The sequence below is a fragment of the Plutella xylostella genome, chromosome Z (genome assembly GCF_932276165.1).
Source record: "Plutella xylostella chromosome Z, ilPluXylo3.1, whole genome shotgun sequence".
Taxonomy (NCBI): Eukaryota; Metazoa; Arthropoda; class Insecta; order Lepidoptera; family Plutellidae; genus Plutella; species Plutella xylostella.
This window is the reverse complement of record NC_064012.1, coordinates 14,437,117-14,455,404: the sequence shown is the minus strand read 5'-3', so window position 1 is coordinate 14,455,404 and position 18,288 is coordinate 14,437,117. Positions and strand designations below refer to the sequence as shown.

General features: G+C 36.9%; 1 protein-coding gene across 1 annotated transcript in view; it reads right to left on the bottom strand.

Annotated features, from left to right (window-relative positions):
* Window positions 1-234: 234 nt before the first annotated feature.
* LOC105391703 (probable cationic amino acid transporter) overlaps window positions 235-18,288 on the bottom strand; it is a 132,236-nt gene continuing 114,182 nt past the window's right edge. The window contains exons 11-18 of the mRNA XM_048632939.1: window positions 15,772-15,845; window positions 14,742-14,842; window positions 8,796-8,933; window positions 6,331-6,502; window positions 5,280-5,407; window positions 2,450-2,672; window positions 1,268-1,363; window positions 235-823 (exon numbers count right to left, since the gene is read on the bottom strand). Of these exons, the coding sequence (XP_048488896.1) occupies window positions 730-823; window positions 1,268-1,363; window positions 2,450-2,672; window positions 5,280-5,407; window positions 6,331-6,502; window positions 8,796-8,933; window positions 14,742-14,842; window positions 15,772-15,845 (1,026 nt within the window). The 3' untranslated portion in view covers window positions 235-729. The remainder of the gene's footprint in view (window positions 824-1,267; window positions 1,364-2,449; window positions 2,673-5,279; window positions 5,408-6,330; window positions 6,503-8,795; window positions 8,934-14,741; window positions 14,843-15,771; window positions 15,846-18,288) is intronic.

The following is an 18,288-nucleotide window of genomic DNA, read 5'->3' as shown; positions in this document are numbered from 1 at the left end:
AAACTACACTTTGGTAATTTTACTAGTAGGTATTATTAAGAAGCCTAAGATCAAGTTTGTTTTAAAAGGTGTCAATAGTACCTAAATCGTAATGAATCAAAATGCATAATTTATTATAGTTAATAATGTTGATTTAGTTTTGCCGAATTATGAAACGAAATAGTGTGTATTCGATAACTTCTCACACAAAGCCAAAAAGTGAAAATACCAAACCATGAAGTAATAATGGTTAGTAAAAAAAACACTAGGTATGCAAAGGTTGAACCGTAAAAAAAGAAACCTGCTACATTATCTTTCTTCAGTATCCCTTTCCTGCTATCTCCTACATCTATCAGTCCTGTAGCAGCTAGTGCGACAAGGTTCCAAATGAATGTCAGAGAAGCGCCCCTGTCGTCCAAGTATCAATTTAAGAATATAAATAAGATACTTCATAAATGTTCGGTATTATGATATTTTTATGATTGACATTTTGAGCGCCGCATACCAATTATTTGTTAAATAAAGTAAGTTTTATTCCTTGTCTTAACATAATAATATAATTTTGTCACCGTCCATAACCTTCTGAAATTTAAATTTTTCAAAACAACTAAACATAATTTTGATGATGATGTTTCAAAAACCTATCCAAATACATTCACGCGGCGCTCTTGTCTTTGGCGCTTCTCTGCTACTTCATTACAAACCTTAATCGCTTTCTAAATAATAACTAAAAGTAAAAAAATGAATAACTTAGTCGTCCCAGGAGCCGTAGGGCTGGTTGTCGGGGTAGGCCCAGGGCGGGCGGCTGACGTGCGAAGTGGTTGCGTTGGTGCGCTGATTGTAGCTGGAAATTGAGAAAGGAGGCTTTAGCAAAAGAAAAATAGTTTTCGGTCTCTGGTAGATAAAAATGGCGGGTGTTTCTTACACCGATATGGTTCTAAAAGAAAAATAATATGTGTGTAAAATATACACTGTTATTATACAAGAACATCATTATTTGAATATTATAATATTGGAAAATTTCATGCAAAATCACGCAGTCCTAAACTTATATACCAAAGTTCATATTTCATTCATATTTTATAATATTGTAGAAACTAAGTACAACAACGCTAACTATGAACGAGTTAAATAGGTATTATTATCGATGAACTATTCTTTCCTTGAACTGGTATCCTAAAATAATGCATCAGAAAATGAGCGTCAGAAATCCCGCAAATTTCTCATGTTCTACCGAGTTTCGGTTGCACAGTTAGCGTTGCCGCACTCTACATCTACAGGGTGTTACCGTTGCTCCACGTAGTTGTTGGCTCGGTTCTGTGAAGAAGAAGAAGAAGAAGCTTGCATCTCGCTCTCGTGCCAGGCCAGGAGCGGGTCGTTGTAACTGAAACAGTTACAGGAGCAGGTGAGAAATTATACTAGATATCTTCTACTTTTTCTTATCCTGAGATACACTAAATAAAGACCTGCATGCTTAGCACAGGGCGCAAGATGCGCTTGACAAGACCTGGGAGTGTAACGCACGAAACGTCTTGTTGTGCGCGCTCTATTCCCCGTGCTAGGTACCTATGTAGTGCAATGAGTGCAAGAGTTTGCACCGTGGACAGTCAGATTATCGTCAATCTGACTGCCTAATATACAACAAACAACATTACCATGCTAACATGTGGACTTATGATAGTAGTCGTAAGGAATGTTATAGGTATAATTTATCCCGGAAAGTACATAATGTATCAAGATTGAACGCTTTTCTTTGATAATAATGGAGTGCAGAATAAGAATAACACTCTGTTTTGTTGGTCTCAAACTGGAAGGGACACATAATAAACACCATAAAATATTACATGATATCACAATAGGCAACCAAAATGCGAAGATCCAATTCAGCCAGTCTTCGTAGGGTAGGGCGATATTTGAAGTAGAACGACGAGCCAATGTTCGAATATGAATCAACGACCAGTAACTCGCCGTATAACTACAAATATCGCAAACACTCGCCGGCGCCTGCGCAGGAGTCGGTATTGTCTTCACAGCACGCCAGAGTATTATGTTCGATAGTTCTGAAAATCGGATGTAACGGAAGGCCATAGCTGTTTAACACATACATCTCGTAGGTTTACACTATTGTCTAATTTTTTTTTTTAACAAACGAGTACTGAAATTGTTTTATTGCATTGCTATTGGTCCTAACAATGGGCCATCTCACTCTGTCAATATCGGAAATGTGCGTGAGATATCCTCAGTCCTCCTTTGTAAAAAAAATGACTATTAGAAACATATTTTTTAAAACTAAGTAATTAAGTACCATTTGCACATTTTGAGAAAAAATCGCTTGGTGTCAGCACTTTACCTGCTTTAGCTGACACCAAGCGATTAGCCAGTTGCGACTTTGATGGACTGATTTAAGACCACCATATTCAGAATTCTCACCATTACACAAACACTACACCAAACATAAATCCCAACTCACGTAGTAGCAGCAGTAGTGGTGTTAGCGTACAATCCCTGGTTGGCGCCACCGTCGCCTTCAAAGATGTTGCGGTCGTGTCCGGGGCGAGACTCGCGGGGCGGGGCGGGAGGGATGGTGGTGCGGTCCAGGACAGATGGCTGAGGCGACGGCGGCGGCGGCGGCTGCGCGGCGGCAGTCTCGAGAGTGCTGTTCTTGATGCCGTACTTGAAGTACATTATCAGGCCTGAAGGACGGGATTTTGGGGGGTTTAGTGGTGGACAGCGTGTTAGTTACCCACGAGCTAGACTAGGTTTGGTCAGATGTAGGTATGATACTTCTTTTTCCACGGTTACAAACCTCGAATGTGACTCGTTAGTTTCGTGCAACCCCATTTTAGGAATGATGATTTTTTTGGCCGGAGATATCAAGCATGAAGATCGACTACCACTCATTACATGGAATGGAAAAGCGGTGGCGGAAAATAATGCACAGAAATTGTACGTGACTATTATAGAAGTTCTGCAACGATTAAACCAATACCGATATTGCAAAGCTAAACCGCCAGTTCCTACATAGAGTAGAAGTTTATGAATTTAGGTTTAAAGGGAATGAATAGAACAACGAGTCCGCGTGTACTGACTTTAACGTACTGAGAGTATATTATCAGGAAAACGTTTTTAATTAATAAGTTATTGAATACTTAGCTTTTTTAAAATTCTGGATCCATGTCGTTACTTTAAAATAACTAATTAAAGTTTTGTTAAATTAATAAATAAATATGTGGGGACATCTCACACATGGCCATCTGACCCCAAGTTAGGCAGAGCCTGTGTTATGGATATCGGACAGCTTATATATCTACACAAATACATTAAAACTGAATGTCGTATTGTGTTGCACTACTGTGCATCCGCATATTACGTTTTCAACAATGTAGAGAATATTCAAACTAGTTTGAACTCCTTGCGAATTTCTGGCTCGATGGTGTTTTGGAATGCATAGCCTATGTGGTCATTGGTTAACATTGTAAACAAGTTGTAAATACTTTGTTACTTCTCCTTGCATGCTAGCACTTTGATACATAGTTACGTGGTCAGATAACTTTTTAAGGCGAAGCCTGTCGGCAACTGGTTATTAATAAGTGAGGATAAAGCTTTTGAAATGATTCGTAAGTAGCATATTTTGTGTTCTATTTGTTCGTCAAGATATGGTTTTATTATATCGATGATTATAGTATCAAGGATTTTTACTATGATTCAGTATTTACTTCTACCCAAAAACAGCATGAAATCAAAATACTTCTGTCAGTTTCCATGCTTGTTCATTTGCAAACTACACCACTATGTATTAAACACTTCCACTTACAGAAGCAATTTACAAATATTACTCGCCGGCTTCAGAGAAGCACTTGAAACATCCAAGACTGAGCTATTCAGAACTCCATAATTCCAACGCAAATACAAAACGCATCGCGCGCCGGCCAACCAAAGGAGAAACCAAACTTTACAAGCGCAGAGGTGAAAACTAACTCTGCCTTCACTGGCTCTAGCCGTCGCTATACAGGGTGTGCAGTAAAACCGGGTGGCAAAGGCATTAGTTCTGTTTGTTACTTTGCAAACTACTTACTCTAACATAAACTAATATCAGTAATGGCTGTATTAATGGCTTATCGGCTATGGCTTCGTGAGGTAACTATTGAAAATTAGTGAATTTATTTACTTTCGCATACATTAATAACGTCTTCTGTTGCTTTTTTATAGCATTAGGAAAAGGTATTCCTTGAAATGTTTGCTCTTTGTAATATAATGAATTTCTTGTGTCTACGGTGCATTAAAAGCACTCTCTATGTTATCTAAGTAAAAACACTTTAGAAATGAGAATGTAAACAAAGTTAAAAGGAAAATGCGAAAATGTTATTTCAATATCAGAATTTGTATACATTTGTTTCTATTTAAGATTGTGATTGCAGACTTGCAGACGTTTTCAATTCATGTCAAAGTCAAAAACTAAAATGCAAAGGAATTTACGCTTGCTAGAGGCAGCAATTATTATTCAACTCTGACTCCGTCTGGGGTTTTACAATTCATCTTGTTTTATTTTAACTGGAAACTAAAATTATTTTAATAATAGTTTTTTCTCAAGTTTCCGTTAAGTTTTGTTTGAAATAATTACTTTGGTATCTCATATTAATGAAAATAAAGTCGGGAGCAATGAAAACGTTCCGCGTTTACATAATGCCGACACCAAGCGGCCTAAATTTTTTAAAACATTTACTATACTTACTTAGGCGCTGTTTCACAATGTCTGGTTAGTGGCTACCTTTGAGATAAAATTGATGCTGTCATTGTCAAAAATACAATAACAGAGAGTGACAGCATGTATTTTATCTCACAGGTAGCCACTAACCAGACATTATGAAACAGGGCCTTAATTTAAATTGGAACACAATATTTACCTTTTTAGTTGAAGTAATTCAATATTGCAGACGGCATCATTAAGGTAGCCTTATTCGTTTTGTAGTAATTTGGTGCTTGGTTAGGCTTGGTCACAGGAACTTTTTCATTGCTCTTGAATGTACTAGCCAAGAGTCAACACATTTGATAGTGCAGTAATTTTAAGTCCACAGTTTTTAAGAGTTATGTAAAGTCAATGATATCGATTCTGAAGGCAGAAATTTTAATTTTAATGCGGTCTAAACCTTATTATTTAGGTTCATAATTCGACTCCCGTAAACCTAATTTTATGCTAACAAAATTTATAGTACGACAGCGTTAAAACTAGAATTTTTGCCTTCAGAATCGACATCAATGTATTTTCTTTCTTCCTTTTTTTTAGTCTCTCATGAACTCACCGAGTATCATCCACAGGGTGAAACGCACGAGGGTCAGGATGCTCAGGTTAAGTATCAGGTAGATGTTAACTCCGATGGCGATGGCCGGCACGAAGGGGAGCCCGGGGGTCGTGTACATCAAATTGTTGCTACACAAAATAATATTATTGTTATTAGGTTATAATATTATTATTAAAGTAGGTATTGAGTATGAAGGGTCAGCGCTTAGGCAGCCAACAGGTACTTGCATGGTTTAAAAACGAAAATGTTTATGATAAAATAATTATTATTGCATTAAAGTAAAAAAAAAACAGTGCCGCTACGAGCTACACGCGTAGCATCGTAGTTCGCAACAAATCTTATCTGCGTAATACATCCACTAAGGGTGGATTCGACCAACGTCGAGTAACTTTTTACTCACGAGTAAACTAGCAGTTACTCGCGAGTAAGCCGATTTTGCATTCTACCAAACCCGAAACCAAGATAAGTAGCTTATCTCAAGAATAAAATGTTATACCGCCAAAATTGACCGTGTAACGAGCTTATCCGAGAGTAATTTTGTAATGGCGGCGGCACATCAGCTGATTAGAAAACCGTCATAATGACATATAAGCACATCTGTCAAAACATAAACAAAAGTAAGTTAATAGGCAAATTCTCAAAATAACAACAGCGAATAAAATATTAAAACATAAACAATTTCATACTATTATAATCCATTCAAACTAAGGTGGCATGTCATTTCTATTGCATGCTTTGAAACGCAACTATTTTTATTTTAGTTGCATTACAGTTTCGTTCCTCGTTCATTCAATTAATCATGGTATAACTTGGTAGAATGCAAATGTACTTATCCTAGATATTTACTCGCGTATAAATTTTATTCCTGTATAGTTATTCTCGTGTAAGATGATGTTTGGACGAATTCGCCCTAAGTGATTTTATTAAAAAATACATCTCCATCTCGTAAACTATAACTTTATATTCCATCATAGCCTTAAAGGCAGCAAAAACCTATGCCAAATATTACAAACAAAGTCACCAACACGTAGTTCTTTAAATAACCCCTCACCGGTTCTGTGGTTTCCTCGATATGATGAGCAGAATAGTGACGATGGCGATCAGCAGCAGCAGCATACATGTGGAGCAGAAGGTAGACTCGCCGGGGGAGCCGTACGCAGCGAACAGGTCGAAGATGATGATGAGGATGTAGAGCACACCCACCATCTTGATCACGAAGTGGCCTGGGGGATACAGATTAAAGTAAAAGTCTGTTTTTTAATCTATGATACTAAATTGATAGGTTCGGAACGGTTTATCAATAGTAGATTGTCCCGCGATTAAGTGATGTATCGTTCTATTGGCACGACATTCAGCTCTAGATCAACCATTCAGAATCTCTCAATTTAGTATCTGAGATAAAAAATGACTTTAGTATATATGTGTTGAATGTGTTGACGGTCTGAGCATGTTGCGAGTCTACCTTCGCATTCAGTACGCATTGAAAAAAAAATCACACCATTGATTCCACCACGGCGTGCCGCCGCCGAGCCGTTTCTCATACAAATATATATTAAAATCCGTTTGCTCTGATACTTACGATACCGATAGGTGGACGCTTATCTTTAAGTTTGGGGTGCTTACTCGTATTAACAGAGCTGCAAATATTACACGCATCTCTTCAAACTGATTGTAAGATAATTAGGTACTTATATATAAAAAGTTACACAAGTGCGGTCATTTCATCTGGTGATGTCGATCAGGTGATCCGTATACCTGCTACCTATATCTGTATTTTATTATTTTGTTTATACAATGTTAATTGGATAACATAAACGTTTAATCTACCTATCAAAAATTTTCATAACAGGAGCTACGAAATAATTCAATATCCACAGCTCAGTGTAAAATTACCAGCTAAAAACAAAACCACTCAGGTAAGCTACAAACGCGATAACAACTTTTAAAGCTCATAATTCCGTCAGGAAAATATAGTAATAACTGGAAACGCTTTGACGCAGTTAGGAAAAATTAACTACGGAAAATATTTCATTTTCCACTGAGCTACCAGTCTGATGAAACTCTAGTAATATCATAGATACAATAATGTCCTTTGTGTTTTTTTTTAAAACAAATCAGTTTTACAAACGACTATGCGGTTTATAAAAATGTTGTGTTTTAATAAAAGAATGATTGAAAAATAAAAGTGGAATATATAATATTGTATGATGATAAAAACTCCGACACTGAACCAACATGTAGGTAATAATGGTAAAATATATCTATACCTCAAACATTCCAGTTCATCATTGTCGGAAACAAGGGGCCTGAGTTCACGTTGGATATTCTTTTATCTTATACAGGGGAAGTTGTGAAGAAAAGTATTGAATCATTGTTAATTAATTGAAATACTTTCATATTTACTGACTTATTTGCATTGAACATACTTACTTACTACCATTCTTTATTACATTTAATGCTATTTTATCATAATAACCAAAAGGTAGTCAGAAAGAAATTGCAGTCAGCAATAACACCACCATTTGTACGTTTGTGTAAATATTATCTTGTTTGTGTAAAAATAAAGACTATCTAAAATAGTCTATTCAAACAGCCTGACTGGCCACTAAAGGTAGACCCAACAATCCAGAAGTTATTGAGGTTTCACAACTGACCACTTCCTTTGCGGGCCCGTGTGGCCTCGCCTGCAATTAACTTTCTACAATTGTTTCATTGCAGCGCAGTTACAATGGCTCTTTGGAGGGGAAATTCTATCCGTTTACCCAAACGGATATACCCTTTGAGGACTAACACACGTTTTCATATGCAGTTTACAATCGAGCCTGTGTACTTGTGCACTGGATTAATCGTGAAAATGCTGTATGCATGTAACTGGAATTAACAGACAGGTAGCTTTACAAAGGATTAACACAGCCCGTTGAGTAAATAGAGTGCAAATGCATTACATATTTGAGTAAGTTTTGAGTACCGCAAAAGCCTTTCCGGAAAAAACTATTCGAATATTTCCGCATGTTATGTTTAATGGGCTTTACTGAAAAACATGGCTTTGTGGAATAGATTTTATTTCAATGGTTTTTTACAAAGGATTAAATAGGAGCGTCAATAATAAATATCGTTCCGTTTACATGCTTTGAAAAATATTTTCCATTCAATAGGCTATGTTTTTTTAGAAAAAACTTAAATAAATAGGATATTGCGCTTTTGTTTGTAGGATAGTGCATTTTTTCCGATGTTGTTAGGTAAATATTTCGTTAGTTCATTTAAACCTACGATATATTTCATATATGCAAAAAATATTTTTTTCCGAATGGATTGTCATGTTATTTTAACACATGTTTTTAAAGTAGTTGGTTAAATATTGACTTCCATTATTTTTTTTACATTTATTCGATAAATAAAAACAGTGTTTTTTTTGTAAATTTTTGATTACATATTTACAAAAGAGGCAAACTGATCTGAAAACAGGCTCTGCACATTTCATACAGATCATTTAGTTTAAAAATACGTTCAACTAACCTGAGTATTCAGTGGCCGGTCCAGGGTCGACCCAGGGGAAGCATCCGGGGCAGACATAGGCGAAGATCTGGAGCCGCTGGCTGATGCTGTTCAGCAGGCGGGTGCACGCGTTGCCTGAGACCGTGGACCCCGCGCCCACTGCAAGCAGAATGTGTGTTGGAGACCACTGAGGTGGATGTGATGGGGTGGAGCATACTGCTGGAGTTAACTGAAGTTACTCAAATGCCAGAGAGTGACTTTGACTTTGACAATCCTGAAAGCCTAGGGGCGCAAGACGTGACAAAAGTTTTGCATCGCATTCCCCTTGAAGCCGCACAAGTTGTCAGAATTTGTATTAGTTGTTACAATAAAAGGAATTTTACTGATGATACAATCCAACGTCGTGTATATACTTCTGACGTAAATTAGGCCCCATGTAACTAAACTGAATGGTTAATCTGCTCAAAACTACAAGATGTGATAGTCTTCTGGTTTTTATCACCAACATATTATTATGAAGGCATGATTGTTAAAAACTAGGTAGGTGATTCTTTAAGAAACTCGTAGTAACAAAACTGAATTCATAAGTTTTTTAATCTCAAAATGTTGTAACGCAAGTCACAACCGAAAAGCGCAACTTTTAATATTTGCGTTCACAATATGACGAAATTTCCTACTTCCCTATCTGAAATATTTTAATATAAAGCGAATACAGGGATTCGTCGCATTTTACACAGAGCGGAGCGTGGGAGACCCACTAGCGTGGACGTATGAAGCGCCAGATATGAGAAAATACCGCGAATTAAAAATTAATTTTTACTCTGCTCTCGTTTAAAAGCTTTTAGAATGGTATGGTGCTATCTTCTCTGAAATACATTCACAATTTCCACTCCACTCTAAACCATATTCGTCTTTCAAGACAAGTAATAAGGGCGAATGTGGCGTCTACGAGACGGATTCCACTTACGGCGTACGTAGGATGTGTTAAATTAGTAGAAAATTCTACTTTACTCGGGAAATACTTGTTAATTCCAATTTCAATTCTGCTTCGCTACAAATTGCAGTGGTTATAGTGACCGTGTTGTAATTACAATCTTACATGAAAAAAACATGTAGGTATTTACCTCTAGTTACTTTCATAATTATGCTAGTTTAGACTTTAGAGAGTTTATTTAATAATTAACTTAAATAAAGATATCATATAAATAATAATAGCTTTTAACGGAACAACTTGGGATGCAACAATAGCGTTTTCTCACTTTAATTAGAGAAACAAAATCATCAAAATACTACTTAAGTATATTCGTTTTCAAGCCCCATTTCTTTGCCATAAACTTATAAAACCCCTCTGTTTATAGGTCGGCAGTGCAGGATGAGCATGGGATAAACCAGTTACAGAGTTACTCAGCTTTACGGCCCTAGAGGGTTACTCTATACTGACAAAAAACGAACGAACGAGAGCTGTCATGCAATCGGCATGTTTAAAACAACGATATAGAGTCGTTGCTCGCGTAGCAGCGCTCCTAAACTACGTTTTTCATCATATAGAGTGGCCCCCTGGCCTTAATGAAGCTAGTCGGAATCCCATGGGGGCGCTAAAGTCCGATGCTTGAGAGGGGGCGGTAACTTCGCCTGGATACAGTGCTGTTCGACTCTACAGCTCAGAAATCGACTAATGCAACAGACATGGAAATTGTACTGAGACTAGGTGAGATTTTTGGGTTCGAATCCTGGACTTCGGGGTGTCGATGCTTCTACCACCGATGATTATAGACTAGATTAAGCTATAAAATAATGTTTTTTTAAATATATTATTGCAACTCCATTATTGTTTAAACTTTTTACTAATTTCAGCTTATTATAAAGTAATAGCAATCAGGCGCGGATCCACCCATATGGGCAAGGTGGGCATGCCCATCACCTAAATGTCTTGCCCCATATCAAACCATGAGAATTTATCATTTAGTTATTTTATCACCTAAGAGGTGTGATTGTTTTTTATGTTGGTGGTGATTATTTCGGGTTATGCTATATCATTTTTTCCAGCCTGAAAGCCCTCCGGATGGTTGTTAAAGAAATTAAAAATGCATAAAATTTTCAGTCATGCCAAGAGTCTGTGTTACGGTTACGGCTTACGGCCAAAGCCATTATTTACGTACTTATAAGTACATAATACTCGTACAAGAGACTAGTTTGTTATCGATAGGCCACTAAGTAGTTTTTATGATAATTTTATTTAAAATAAAGAAATCGATTTTTTTTTGCATAACGGCCAGAATATCAGTTTTGTTAGATTTTTTCAATTGTAACCCCTAAGTTAAGTAAGCAAAAGGTTTGCCGAATAATCTCTCTACTTAGTTAATATGTAACAAAATGCTATGTCTAAGTATACAGGGTGATTGGAAAGTCGATGTACTCCTTTAAATGGGTTGTAGACGAAGGCATTTCCAGTTGATTAAACCCCATAATGCATTATCCGAAATTCAACCATTTCTGAGTTATTTAAGTTTTTTTTGTTTTTGCCAAAATTTATGTTTAAAAGTAAAATATTTCAAAAACTAAAATTTTTTTAAATGCTTTTTTTATTGTTTTGCATTAATGACACCTTAGCCAACTAATTATAATAATTAATTGCGCAATATTTAACTTAATTTAGACACAGTGCTTCAAATTAGATGAAACATTAAGAAAATGTTACGAAAGGTGAAAACAAGAAAGCTAAATTAATGTACGGAACGACTGAAGACATTATAGTTTATAGTTAGTCTTCTTTGTAAATAGTACATAGAAATATCCAGATAGAGTAGTTAGCCCGATCACACTTGCGAAGGTTCTGGAACATTCCATAGTTTTCGTGAAGTTACCATAATGTTCTAGAATAATAAGTATAGAATAAATAGTTCGACAATAGTCCAGAAGGTTCTAGAACAATGGCCAGGAATGTTCCATAACGTCCGCGAACCTTCTAGTCGCTAAGTTACATAGGTACTTATAGTTGTTCGTTGTATTGTTTACGTTTGTACCTACTCTACTTTGATAATAATAATAATAAATAGTGTGACCTCGGGTATCTCTGGAACTATCGGGAAGATCGCTCGCCGGCCTATATAAAGAGACGGGTCCGGCGAATATCGTAGTCAGTCTAATAGTAACAGCAAAACAGTAAACAACATACAGTCCACTAGTAACAGCCTACAGTGAAGATCTCCAGAGACACTCGAAGTTAACAGTGAACAGCAATACCGGTGTTTTCTTTGGAAGACTCTGCAGGCTAACAGCTACCTCAACAGTGGCATTTCCTTATCTTCATAAAGAACCGAACAGGTGCACCGCCACTTCCTTCGAACCGTACAGTAATAGTTTCCCAACGGTCGAGGTGATCCGCACAATTAAAAAAGAATTTTATCTTACAATTTTTCAGGCACTACAGCTTAAAAACATAATCAATTTATAAGCTTTACAATGACATATTCCAATCTAAAATCGATTAAGGTATGACCAAGATATAGCCAAAATAACCGCATAGGCGGACTAATCTCAGTAGGGAAACGAACAAGATTTTGTTCCAATTTTAAGATAAAATGTCTTATAACTGGACTTTGTAGAGCTCCGAACCGTTTACTAATTATTGTTCTCCGATAGCGCGATTCCTCAAAAGCACAGATCGACACAAGGTTGCTTCACCGAAATAATGCTTCTCCGATAACACGGTTAGTCGTAAGTACTTTTCGATGACGATAGGTTCAACGATAGAATGCTTTTTCGACTGCACAGTTTGTCAAATTGTTTAACCACCAAATTTCATCTCCTACAACACTATTCGGTGAAACTTTTAAATTTGGCACAGTGTTTGAACACGTTGAATTTAAAACAATCATTGTCAAGAGTGCTATTGTCTAAAGCTACTGGCCAATCATGTTTTCGGCGAATTAACTGTCGTCAAACAGTAGTTTTGGGGAACCGGTTTGTGAAGAATTATTTTGTTTTACCAATCATAATTGAAAATTACAATCGGCTAACCATGTTATCGGACAAGCATTATTTCGGTGAAGCAACCTTGTCTTAGATCTGTGCATTTGAGGAACCGCACTATTGGAACACAATAATTACTAAACGGTTTGGATCTCTACAAAGTCCAGTTACAATACTTTTTACCTTAAAATTGGAACAAAATCTTGGTTGTTTCCCTACTGGGATTTGTCCGCCTTTGCGGTTGTTTTGGCTATATTTTAGATTAATCGATTTTATATTGGAATATGCCATTTTAAAGCTTATAAATTGATAATGTTTTTAAGCTGTAGTTTTACCTGTTTTTTTTTAGAAAAAAATATTTTTTAATTTAGTTTTTTTGTTTTCACCTTTCGTAACATTTTCTTAATGTTTCAACTATTTTGAAGCACTGTGGTGTCTAAATTAAGTTAAATATTGGAGAGCTTTTGAGATGCATTTCATACATACATTTAAATAATTTAATTTAGTATAAATACTTAACAACATACAAAAAATCAGCTATCTGTCCCTAAAGGCGAAGCAAAAAAACTTTTTTAGATTTGCCCATCACCTATTTTGAGGTCTGGATCCGCGCCTGATAGCAATGGTGATTTTCAGTAAATTTAGTAAAATCACTGCTTATATCAGTTTTTGCATTTTCGTTCACATCATGTCTGACATTGTACCTATCACAAACTTGTTTTAATAACAACGTTTTCGGATTCAAAATTTACTGATTTTGACACTAATTACTTCGTACTGACTTCGCGATAACACCACAGGACCTTACGTATGGGCTGATTTACAATGGTGGTCTATTCACAGTTATTGTTATTAGTTAATAAAATATAAAATAAATGTAATCATGGGATGAGGTGGTGGCCTAGGGCCGGCTCCTACAATTCATCGGCGACTGTTAAGCCGTAATAAGCTGGGGATGATTTGTTTCAACATAAATTGCTTGTCTTTTCTCACTTTTCTCGAGGCTTCACAAGTTGTCTGATTCTATTAGCAATCCTAATTCTAGATTTTAGAATGATGAATATTAAAATAGACATTAGGTATTATATTTCAGAATTTAAATATTAGGTTGAGATATTTTGCCCTTCCTTTTATTTAAGATTATCAACTTATTATCAACTTATACAGGATCAAAGTTTTGATCGGTAGAGTAAAATAACGCCCAAGAGATAATATGAAATTCTTTGAATGATTTTAAAATGAATATGCCCGCATCTTTGGAATTTCAGTAGGTACTTCCCCTACATGTTGCATCGCCGTGAAACACCCTGTATGTACAATGTACGCTGAAACCTTTGTGCACTTTGCCTTCTTTTTAGCGTGGCCACTATCCGGCCTAAACCTGTTAGCTGGACAAACAAGGCTGGATATTCCAACATCAGAGATACATGTAGGCTATGATACAGGCAGGTTACAATGAAAAATTCATTGTTTTACAGAAGATATTATCCATGAACCTTCATTTTATTCAGAATAACACTTCGTATCACTCTTGGCTAAGCGGATACATCTACATTATTTTACTATCTACTAAATTCAATTAAGGTGTGTATAAAAACATAGCGCGTTAAACCTAAAAAGCTGTGCCGCGCCATATTTCGATGCATAATCACGCAATTATACGTATTCTTGCGGTGAAGGAAAACATTGTGAGGAAACCTGCACATTAAGATGTGGACTCGAAGAGCATTGTACTGATTCAAAAACGGCGGTATGGCTCGCGACCTATCTGTGACTACTAATGTACAGCAAAAAGCGGGTGGCTTGTTTGCGAGGACCAGTCGTTGATTGTTGTAGTTGATAACGAGGGATTACAGTCGTGAGCATATATATGTAGGTAGGTATGTATGTATCACAGTATTGTTCCGTTCAGCGGCCTCCGTCGGAAATCAGCAGGATGATTTCCAATCTTTCCTAGAAGACGGCACGAGAAGAAGAAGTAGATGTATCACTCACCGTAAAACTTGTTCTCGGTGCGGTCGTCGCCCATCAGGTAGGTGTCGTCGCGGTACTCCTCGCTCTCGTCACCAGGCATCGTGTCGTCAGAGTCGGGTGAGCTGCGGACATCATCCATAAGAGCGCATCCATAATATTTACACTAGGTCGCCAGTAGTGCGGTAGCAAGCCGATTTGCAATACTGATTTGAAGCCGAATAACCGCACGGGGTTTGCAGTCGCAGCTATCTGCTATGAAACATCTGGTGTCGCGCTGCTGCCATACCACTGGGGACCCGATGTGAAGATCAGAATCTCTTAGTTACTCTATGCTACACTGTCCAACATTATCATGAATACTGGCTAAAGTGTAAAATTTAGTTGACATACGCGCAAACGCAGAGCAAGTAAAAATCCACTGCAGGACATGAGCCACATCTAAGATTGGAGGGGGCCGTAATTTCCACGCTTGGCTGGTAGATTATTGCTGTCCATAGAAATAATAGAATCCAGATGTGACTTTGCGACCTCGTGTCGTCCACCATCAAATGACTTTTACTTTAACTCTATGCAACGCTTCGCAACATTAATAATCATACTTAAACAAATCAAGAATTATCTGTGAAAACTAGGCATGTAGACATATTATGAGAAGTTGAATTAAACAAGTGTCTAAGAAGAACACTAGTTTTCTAGGGCGCTGTAAACTTTACAACTAACGTGACATCTGAAAATTAATATTCAAGCCCGATAGTCCTTATTAGAGCTCAGCCGTTAACTTATAATGGGATCCTGTCGAGTTTACGAACTTACAAAGTTACAACATACACATTACACATGTTCAAAGATAGATAAAACTGAGGCGTTCCATTTTACGTGGACTTAAAGACTGCTTTGTGAGATAAGAGAGCGGTTAACTCGCGTGGACGAGCAGAGAAGAAGTCACTTTGTCTCGTGAAATGGAACGTATTGCGGCCGGCCTTTCGCAGTGTTCTCTTTCGCACATATAGCAAACACATTCGCTAGAGTAGGATGGACGCATGTCTGTTACCTCCGGGTCACTCGGCGCACCATCACGCGTTGGTTCGATGTCACGATGTTCCGGGACAACTCTCCTTGGAAGCCCTGGAAAGAATGCTATAGATGTAGATGAGGTTTAAAAATTGGTTGACTAAAGAAGATAGGTTGATAAAGAATATTTTCTCATGCTAGTGTGAGCTGAATAGGTACATCTTCTGTTATATTATTACGTAATAAAATAAACTACGTGATACTGTTGAGTGACCATTGTTCTATGATTACAAAACGTAAATGAAAAACGTTGTCGACGGAAATGCCAATGAAGTGGACGTAGGTGCATCTAAAAAATATATCTGAAATTGAATGTGTACATTGCGACCGATGCTGAAAGGTTCATGCTTAAATCCTTATAGTATCATATCAGATATCGACATAATTTATTTTATATTTGTGCAATAAAGAATTAAATAAATAAATAAATAAATAATTACCCTCAACATGTCATAAACATGACTACCTTATTATATGCAAAATAAACAAACTGAATATGTTCGCTAATTAATAAAATGTTATTTAACATTATACAAAGCTGGTTAATTTAACCTTTATTGGTGTGAATAGCTTATTTTGCCTGCCCGTTTACAGCGCTATACATTGTTTAACCATTCACAAAAAGGCGAGTAATTAAAGTGCTAAATTAACACTTTCATCCAGCAACAAACTCAGTGAGCACACAAATAAAAAAAAACATACAACGGATCCACGTTGCAACGCAGTGTGCACTTTTATTAGTGATAGAGATGAAATGCCGGTGCATCTAGTTGCGAAGAAACGGATTTCAATTATTGTAACAATCGAAATCGACCAATAGTTAACAAAATCGGATAAAACTAAATTTAAATACAACGTACGCAAGTAACGTACGTCTTTTAAAGGACTCTCATAAACCTCTCATTTGTACTGACTATGTTTGGGATCTAAATGGAAAATGACACTTCAGGAAATCATGAGCCCTGCGGCCCGGTCATTGATAAAATCTACCCCATATTCAGGATGTTCTTTATGAAATAAGTAGCAGTAACCGCAACGCTAACTTAGTTACTCCGGCTTCAGTGAGATATAACTGAAAAAGCTCCAACACTGAAATAAAACTTTCACTCTTTGCGATTCTCGAAAAACAGACTGCTGTTATGAGTTTGTTAAAAAATTGTGTGTCTGTTGCATGAACTAGAATGTGTCCCAATGCGAAGCATAACTTCAAAACCGATGTTTATTGTTAAAATATACCTTGATTTCATTAAAATTAAGTATGTTGCCTTTCCGATTTTTTTTCTAAATACAGGAAAGGCGATTCTGATTGATGGCAAGAGAATAAAGTTTTTATGAATACTGACTAAGAATTATAAAAAAAAAAGTTACAGTTACCTACAACTAAAGAATTATAAAAATATTATCAAGAGCATTCCGTTTTAGTTGGATGGAGACGGCTCCACAGAATCATCATGTTCAATCTAAAGTTATGAGAGGTCAAAGTTCAGGCTAACCGTTTTCGCTGAAAGCTCAGCTTTTACTCCCCTATAAGTGCTATAATAGGGCAAAGACAAAGTTGTCGGATTGTTTAATTCTACAAGAAAAACGCCTCGCCCGCGTCTAGCATATAAATTTCTCCATTTTGTTAACCTCAATACTTAACAGATAGATTTAAGTTAATCGAAAGTCACGTAAAAGGAAACTTCCAACCGTTTAACTAAAGTTTAATTACGTCAATTATTGTAAGAAAACAAGGCTTTACTTTTCACTGAAATAACAATTTTCATTCTACTCTACACTAAGCCAATAACTAATCAAGTACGCAATACAATTTGGTCCGTGAAAAATTCTCACACAAAAGCCTGATACGATTAAATCTTGAAACAATTTCCACCGAAAACAACAACAAAAATCCAATTAAATGATGAACGCTGTCCGGCTCAAAGAAATTCGGCCCTTATAGCAATATAGGGCGGGCGGGGCAGGCACGCTTCACCGGACTCTGCCAACAAGCCAGCAGCCTCACTGGACACCACGTAAATCAAACACATGCACTTTAAAATCACCTTTCGACCCAGGGATCAAACACGGTACACAGCCTCCAAAGCTCTGGCCTGTCCCTCAGTGTACTCTAGGACAACATTAATTGTTTGCGCGCGCCCTGCTGGTGAAAGCTTTCGTAATACCTGCGAGCTTATTGCAATAAAACGACATTACGGAACGCCGGTCCACTAATAAAGCTCGGATATTTAATAAAATTCCGTTAAATTGATGTAGCCAGGGCTAGTTTTGATGTTGTTTAAAGTGTTTACTTACATAAGCGAAATAGGTTACTGTAACACATGTTTAGCGTAGTAGTGAGTAGTTCCATTTCTGTAAGTAAATACCAGTATCACGGCTAGAGAGTTTAAATATAAAGTTTTGATTAACCATCATGCGTGTAAACAAGCTTAGGTAAATAGCTATTTACATACCTAGGTGTTTACACGAATCGCACAAAAACATACTCCTGACTGGA